General features: G+C 39.4%; 1 protein-coding gene across 1 annotated transcript in view; it reads right to left on the bottom strand.

Moving 5' to 3' along the window:
- Positions 1-5693, bottom strand: part of SPCS3 (signal peptidase complex subunit 3) — a 28686-nt gene extending 22993 nt beyond the window's left edge. Inside the window, exons 1-2 of the mRNA XM_089327257.1 lie at positions 5456-5693; positions 452-583 (exon numbers count right to left, since the gene is read on the bottom strand). Coding sequence (XP_089183383.1) covers positions 452-579 — 128 coding nt within the window. The 5' untranslated portion in view covers positions 580-583; positions 5456-5693. The remainder of the gene's footprint in view (positions 1-451; positions 584-5455) is intronic.
- Between the last annotated feature and the right edge of the window lie 2593 nt (positions 5694-8286).

Below are 8286 nucleotides of genomic sequence, written 5' to 3'. Positions count from 1 at the left end.
AGAGATGTTTCATCCACCGGTTCACTCCTCAGGTAGCCACAGTGACCAGTGCTGAGCCAGGCTGAAGCCAAGTGCCAAGGGCTTCATCCAGGTCTCCCATATGGGTGGCAGGGATGCAGCTGCTCCAGCCATTATCTGCTGTCTCCCAGGGTGCACTTTAGCAGCAAACTGGATCAAAAATGGAGGAACTGAGACTTGTATCAGACTTGTATCTGTTATAGGATGCAGGCATCTTAGGCAGTATCTCAACTGGTGCACTAAACAGTCTATTTTTATTTCCATTTAATTTTTTTGAGATTTATTTATTTATTTGAAAGGCCAAGTGGCAGAGAGAGGGAAAGAGGCAGAGAGGCAGAAAAGGAGAGAGAGAGAGAGAGAGAGACAGAGGGACAGAGACAGAGAAAGAGAGAGAGAAAGAGATCTAACATACTCTTGTTCATGTCCCAAATACCTGCAAATGCTGGAGCTGGGCCGGGCTGAAGTCAGAAGCCCAGAACTCCACCAGAGTGTCTCCCATGTGGTTAACAGGAACTCAAGCACTTGGGACATCATTTGCTGCCTTCCAAGGCGAATTAGCATGAAACTGGAACAGAAGCAGATTTATCAATGATCAGCAGCATGGTTACACTTTTAATGCCATAGATATATGAAGAAACAGTGAGTGTGTGAGACACAATGAAGGCTTTAGAAGCACATTCCAGAGTGGCATGTAAGAAACGTTAGTGCTTACTCATTGATAAAATATTAATTATTTAATTTCTTTTAACTGAAATATAAAAAAGAAATGTTTGAAGTCAGGTAGGAAGAGAATGAAATAAGAAAACTTGTCTGGAAATAGGTTGTTGGGAAGAAAACCGTGTATCTGAAAGCCAACTGTGAATGGGAATGCCTTCTGAGGGTAACAAATGAAGGTCTTCAGTGTTTGGAAGCTCACTGCTTCAACACTGCAAGCTGAAGCTGTAAGTATCCCACTATTCAAATTTGAAGTCAAATCAAAACTGTGTGGCAAGCGTTCGATAGAGTTGAAATAGTAAATAGTATATGACACAAGCCTAAAGAGTAACAAAGCTTCATGAGGCTCTACTTCTACCATTAAGGAGAAAAGATCTCTTCCAATGAATGAAGCTTTTTAGTCGACATCATTTCTATGAAAATTGACAGAGAAGTCGCTGGGTAGCACACATTGTGTCAGACACTTCATTTCGTTTGCTAAGTATCTAGTAGTGGACAAAACAGATTTGGTTCCAAAGCATAGGCCTTACACCCCAGCAGTGGAGCTAGATTGAAAATAAATGGCTCAACTTTGACATCAGTGCTGGGAAGGAGAAGAAGAGGTTACTAAGATTGTAACAGAGATTGAGTGTTTAGGGAGACCCGTCAGGAATTCAGTTAGGGCACTTTCATCTTCAAGAAAAAGAAACACTGAACCAGAATGGCTTAAAGGTATCTCATATCTCCTGTATAGTAGGCCATGTAGAGGTACAGCAGCTTTCGTGGGTAGTGGATTGGATGCGTTGGCTCAACCTTGTGACCACAGTATGGGTTTTTCTTTTAGCTCTGCTGTCCACACTATCAGTTTCCTTTTACCTCTGAGTCTTTTCTATGAGTCTTCTCTGAGTCTTTTTTTATAAGCTGTCTCCTAAAAGAATTAGAAATGTATGAAGTGTATTTGCCTTTCACTTAAAGTTAGTTGCAACTAGGATTACTTTCATTCTTGTGGAAATGCCACAGAAGGAAAGAGAAATGAGTTTACAGAGTAAGTTCTCCCCTTCAGCCTTAATTGGGCCACTGTGGCAGAAAGACTGCTAGTTGTCCTATTAGCCTCAGTTTTTAGCAGAGTGCATAGCCACTTCAGTAAAGATTACATTTCTCTGCTTTTTAAGAACTCCTTTTGGCCTCGGTACTCCATTCGCAATGAGATTTAAGTGGAAGTAATCTATGCCATTGCTGGGATATATCCTTACAGGGAGAAAGTATGCCCTTCCTTGTCCTTTCTTCCTTCCTACTCCTGGCATGAATCTGATGACTGGAGATCTTCAGCCAAATATTAGAGATGAGAAAGCAGTACAGATACTAAGTGCTTGACAGCTAAAGCACCGTATCATCACTCGAACGTCTCCCTCACACTTCTTTTAAATGAGAAAGAAATTCATTTCTATGTTGTTCTAACTACTAAGTGGGAGTAATTTTTGCTACGTGCAACTTCAATTTAATATACTCTCTGTAAGGTATTGTGCGGACAAAGGATTGTCGTACTGACTAGTTCAGTATTTATTTCCCTGGACTAAGGAAGTGATTATAAAGTTCTCTGAGCAATGGGGTTTGTGTGATGGAGGGCTGGACAAAATCAAGGTGAAATTAATCAAGAAAAAAAGGGGGATTGGCCGGCGCTGTGGCTCAACAGGCTAATCCTCACCCTGCGGCGCCGGCACACCAGGTTCTAGTCCCCGTCAGGGCGCCGGATTCTGTCCCGGTTGCCCCTGTTCCAGGCCAGCTCTCTGCTGTGGCCCGGGAGTGCAGTGGAGGATGGCCCAAGTCCTTGGGCCCTGCACCCGCATGGGAGACCAGGAGAAGCATCTGGCTCCTGGCTTCGGATCAGTGAGGTGTGCCGGCCGTGGCGGCCATTGGAGGGTGAACCAACGGCAAAAAAGGAAGTCCTTTCTCCCTGTCTCTCTCTCTCACTGTTCACTCTGCCTGTCAAAAAAAAAGGGGGGGTGGGTGAGTGGGTAATGTTGCTCAATCACTGTCTTACAGGGTATGACCATTGCAGAGACTTAGTTAAAAAATAACCAAAAGGAGCTGAGCAAGAACAGAGAACTGAAAGAAAGTCCCTATGGTAAATGAAAGGATAATATGACATACGACAGGGCTCAGCTGATACAGAGCCTTGTTGCTGAGATAACTATATATCCATGTTTGCCTAGAACTTTCCTAGCTTATCTATACTTTCCTGAACAAACTATAATAGTGCCCCTTTTCACTTGCAAAAATGTCCCTGTTTGGGTAATAAATTATATCATTATACTGCAAATACAGTCCATGTTAAGGAATTCGAGCAGTATTTTTTCTCAATTTGTATCAATACAGGCATCAGGTTTTACAGTTTTCTCAGACTTTAGCTTCTACCTACTTCCTTGTTTCTGTTTCTAGAAAAATCTTACTGAATTGACTCCAAGGGTTATCCAGCCTCAGAAAAACAGATAATGGCCCATTTCAGTCTTTTCTGATTCACCTGTCAATCTACAAGATTGTTTCTGTCTGCCTAGATTTCTCATCCTAAAATAAAGTAATGGTATATGCATTCTTGCTGTTATGAACTATACGTGTTTTAAATATTATTGTTTATGACATTTCTTTCCAAATCTTTTCTAACTTTACCAGATCCTCCAGCCATCCAGTCTGCTGGGTATCAATCTGTTGTCTGCTTTGTAAATAATAATTCCAGAAGTCTGACTTCACAATGCTCTCAGGATTGGTTTCTAGTGGGTAGATGACCTCCTCCTCACTCTCTTTGCATGGCCTTTCATCTGTGTGCACACAGGGAGAGAGGGGGAGTTCTCTTGTGTCTCTTCGTCCTCTTATAAGGATGCTAGTCCTATTGGAATAGGATCTGCCTTTATGACTTCTTTTAACCCTTGTTGCCTCTTTGTAGACCACATCTCCAAATACAAACAGGCTTAGATTCTTCAACATATGAATTTTGGGAGGACACAATTCATTTCAAAACAGGGCCATTATGAGCAATAAATGAGATACTGCATAAAATGCACTTAGAATAGTTGTATATTCTTTATACATTTAACATATTTGATAGATAATTAAAAAGCATTTATATACAAATATAGTCACTATTTAAAACCTAGAGATGTTGAATAAGATTAATATAGCTTATAATAAAATAATAAGATTTCATATATCATAATTGTCTATAAGAAAATTAAAAGTTGCAACATAAGTCAGTTGCTTTATTGTGCCAGAGTGTAGGGGGATATTATACAAAAGGAATTGGAAATAAAGCATAAAAATCATTCAAGTATTATTTGAAAGAATAAAGCAAACAATAAGGTGATTACTGTTATCATCTGTCAATTTGGAAAAGTGCCTTCATCATAAATGACACAGTTATGATATATGCAGTTTTATTATTTTATTATAAACGGTATTCATTTTATTCATCCTCTTTTGGTTTAAAACAGTAAGGGCTAAGGCTCACAAATGCCAATGTGTGTATTTTGATGACACTCTTCATATTTATTCATAACTTCAGATTTAATTGAAACAGGAATTTCAAGAATAGAACTTGAATAGTGCCTATAATTGTGGTTTATGAACAATAAATCGTAGGATCCAGAAGATTTGGATAAAATTAAAATGCAGCAAGGAAGAGAGGACATGTATGGAGAGAAGCGAAGAGGTGAGCTCCAGCCACTACCACCACCTCCCACCCTTGCTTCTGCCATAGGAGGAAGCAATGGAATGGAAAGACTTTTTAAGAAAAACATCAGAAACAAAACAAACTTCTGTTACTAAGAATTAAGCAACTCTGCTCTGGGAACAGGACACTGGCTACCTGGGGGAAAGAAAACTTCCCTGGCCTTCTCTCTGCTCCTAGGAGAAGCCCTTCCCCTAAGTCACCTGATGTTTGCTTTGACTTTTCCAGCAACATTGCACTCTCACCTAATTCAGAGAGGTTAATTGCTTTTGTTTGCCAAGATAACACTTCTGTCTTCCTAGGAACAAATGGTTACAGCTGGATTTGGTCCCTAAGTTAACCCCCAAGGTGTCAGAATACCTGTAGCACCAACTGCTAGATAGTATTTGCTTTGCAAAAGAGGTAAACACCAGATCTAAGTCAGTTCTCTAGGTTACAAAGGCCTAGGACATCCTAGGTTTATTTATAGAGGTTTATATTCCCAATGATTTTGTTCTTGTTTTTCTCTAACTTTGGGGGGAAGGAGTGGTCCTACTACTTAAAAAGTTCATGGAGAAGTGGGATGAGAAGTTTGTTTTGGTACAAATAAAGTAAAATAAAATAAATTGAAATCTATTCGGCTTCTCATGGTTCACATTCCTCATGAACTTTTTGAACACTACCTTAAGCATGGATTTCACACCTTTTTTTTGCAACAAAATAAAATAAATAATTTTATTTTCCAGAAACGTTTTGAAGCACCTTATATAAAAGTAGAAGATTTGTTGTTCTCTGCCCACACCTTGGGAGAATCCACACATGCAGAAGATGTTTCTGTCTGTTTCCTCCAGATAAAAGTTCTAGGGAAAGAGTCCAATGCACTTCCTATTTACTGTAAAATAATTAATAACAAAACTTTCTGATTCAGAACACTACATATGCACATTCAGGAAGAATTAATAAAATGAATATTAAAAACCAAACATTCATCTACCCTGCCTTGCCAAGAATAGTGCAGAAGAAAGAAAAAAAGTGTTTTCCTACCTCCTGGCTGAAGCAGAAAATTTAGATTACTCAGGTCTAGAGTCACAGGGAGCAGGTGCAGGCAGAAAGAGAAAATGCTAAAGGAGAACAGGAAGCAAGAGAGCGTCAATGCCACTCTGTGGGAGATCCAGGTCACAGGCAGAGAGTATGACACTATTTCATAGAATGTCCCACACTGGTTCTGGCATATTAACGTGGGCCAAAAGAACTTCCAAAGAGAGAATTGCTGACAGTGTTTAAATTACTTTGGGATGAGCTGTGGCCTTTTAATACACAGATAAGAGCTATTGCTGGGAACTTGCTCTTAAAAATAAACATCCCCATAATCCATGTGCTGATGAAACTAAGGGAACCTTCTTGCTGGTCACTTATATTTGGAAAATTACATTTGTACCAACACTATGAAGAAAGAAAAAGAGATGGGATGGTGAACAAAGATCTCAGAAGCAAAATGTAGCCTTAAATATAGGGTTACAAGGGAAAACTAAGGCTATAACATTGTAATCACTGGTTTGTAAACCAATAGCTGGATAAATGCATTCAGAAGTTTTACATAAATTAAAACTCAACAGCTTAAAACTATATGTACTTATTTACTTAAAAGGCAAAGTGACACACATGAACATGCACACACACAGATGCACATACACAGAGAGGGGGGAGGAGAAAGAGAGAGAGAGAGAAATGGAGATCGATCTTCCATCTGCTGATTCATTCCCCAAATGGCCACAACAGCCAAGTCTTGACCAGGCTGAAGACAGGAACTCCATCCTGGTCTCCCTCACAGGTGGCAGGGTCCCAAGTGCCTGGACCATCTTGAAATACCTCCCCAGGTGCATTATCAGGGAGCTGGATTGGAAGCAGAGCAGCTGGGATTTTAGCCAGTGCTCCAGTATGGAGTGTTGGCATCAAAATTGAGGCTTAACCTGCTGTGCCATAATGCAGGCCCCCTCAACAGCCTTATGGAACAATGAAAAATAGTAGGTATGATCCAAGCGTGTGCATCAATGTAAAATTATAGAATATCTGTATGGAACATTTGGGATCCAAAGAAATACTGCAAGTAAGTGATGGTAGGGATGTATGCTTACCTTCTAATTAGTTGTACATTATTATCAGTCTTTTAAAGTCTTTGACTTCTTACATTTACAATTCTGTGAGTCTTTTGCTGCTCACTCTCACAGTGAATTTTCATGTTTGCTAAACCACTGCTATTTTACGTAGAACTATTCAGTAGAGAACTCAGAACAAGGAGCACGTTAGTATCTGTGCATGTCAACTTAGTAAAACCAAAATATTTAGTGATTTCAAATGATTCAAAACAACTTTTCAGATAATGTAGTGTAAGAACAGCTAAATTGCCCTTATTATTTGTAGTCTAAGTTCAGTCCACACAATGTCATTAATTCAGTAAGTGTGATATGTGTGTTAAATAATAAAATGTATTTTAAACTATTTGGGACCTATCTAAATATATATATATATATATATTTCAGATAAATAGATATATGAGCTGCTGGAATCATCTTTCTAAATATAATAATATGTTATTAGACTGGGTAAAACTTACAACTTTTCAAATGAGTCAATCATGCAAAAGTAGGAGTCTGTTTTATAGGCCACTAGCATGATGTTTTCATTGTGTTCCTTTCTATATCTGATTTAGGGTTATTATTCCAGAGGGTTTCTGAGTGTATAGAAGACTGCTTTAATGTTAATTTGTTCATTATCTGTTTTATTGCTGCCTGGCAGACACATTTTTGGTAATAAAAAAGCCAATTGAAAAGAAAGTTGAACAATGGAATACAAATTCTCTATTACTATTGGAAGGACTCATATGGAGCCTGCTACTGAAAACTTCAGTTGATTACCTTAAAAAAGAAAAACTTCTTTGGACAATACTATAAGAACTGATGTCGGTCTGCCTACTTCTAAATACTCATACACTGATAGATTAAATACAGAAATACAGATTAAATACAGAAATAATGAAAACAGAAAACCCTGAAACTCGTTTGCTGAGCTCATTGACTCAGGTTTGTGCATAGAATGTCTCATGAAAACAATCTTCACTGTCCCTGATTTATCTTGGAGTAAGCTTCTGCAGCTTATGGAATTATAAAAGAAGCAATTCATTAGTTCCCAGTGAATTTTAGATCTGACGTCCTACAAATAACTTCCTTATACAGAAACCCTATCCAGTGAGCTCAATCAATTATAGTTTTGTTGAAAAACTTTTAATATCTAACTTTGCAGAAAGGATTATGCACAGCTAATTCTTCACTGAAGATGTTAATGCAGATTCTCAAATAATCATTATTTATCAGGAACATTCTGAATCAAGCTTGTGCGATTCTTTGGTTCCTAATTTTGATTACTTCAGCAGTACCTCTATATTATTCAGTGAAAGCCCAAGTACCTTGTGTGGGGAGCAACTCGGACTAGACTAAGTTACTGGAATTAAGACTTATTCTATGCATCTGCTCTCCCATAATATGGCGCTGGGAGAGGAGTAAACAACTTCTACACAGCTGCCTTTAGTTCGACCAATAACCTGCAGGAGCTGATCCTGCTCCTGATTGGAGGAGAGCAGCGTACTCGGCGTGTAGGTAGCAGAGTTGGGATTGGTGGAAGAGAACTGTAAAGGAGGAGAGAGACAACATGCACCAGGAACATCTAAGAGGAACATCCGGATAACATCTGACCAGCCCCCGAGAGAGCCGGCCGGCGGTATGCCGCTCCCCCGCGGAAGTGGGGAAAGTGGCAGGGGGAACCGCCCTTCCACGGAGGTGGAAGGGTCGGCAGCCAACCCGGGAAGGACCAGCAGCAAA

The sequence above is a fragment of the Oryctolagus cuniculus genome, chromosome 2 (genome assembly GCF_051225735.1).
Source record: "Oryctolagus cuniculus isolate XC-2025 breed Fujian yellow rabbit chromosome 2, ASM5122573v1, whole genome shotgun sequence".
Taxonomy (NCBI): domain Eukaryota; kingdom Metazoa; phylum Chordata; class Mammalia; order Lagomorpha; family Leporidae; genus Oryctolagus; species Oryctolagus cuniculus.
The sequence above is the reverse complement of the archived record's forward strand: the minus strand, read 5'-3'. Positions and strand labels throughout refer to the sequence as shown.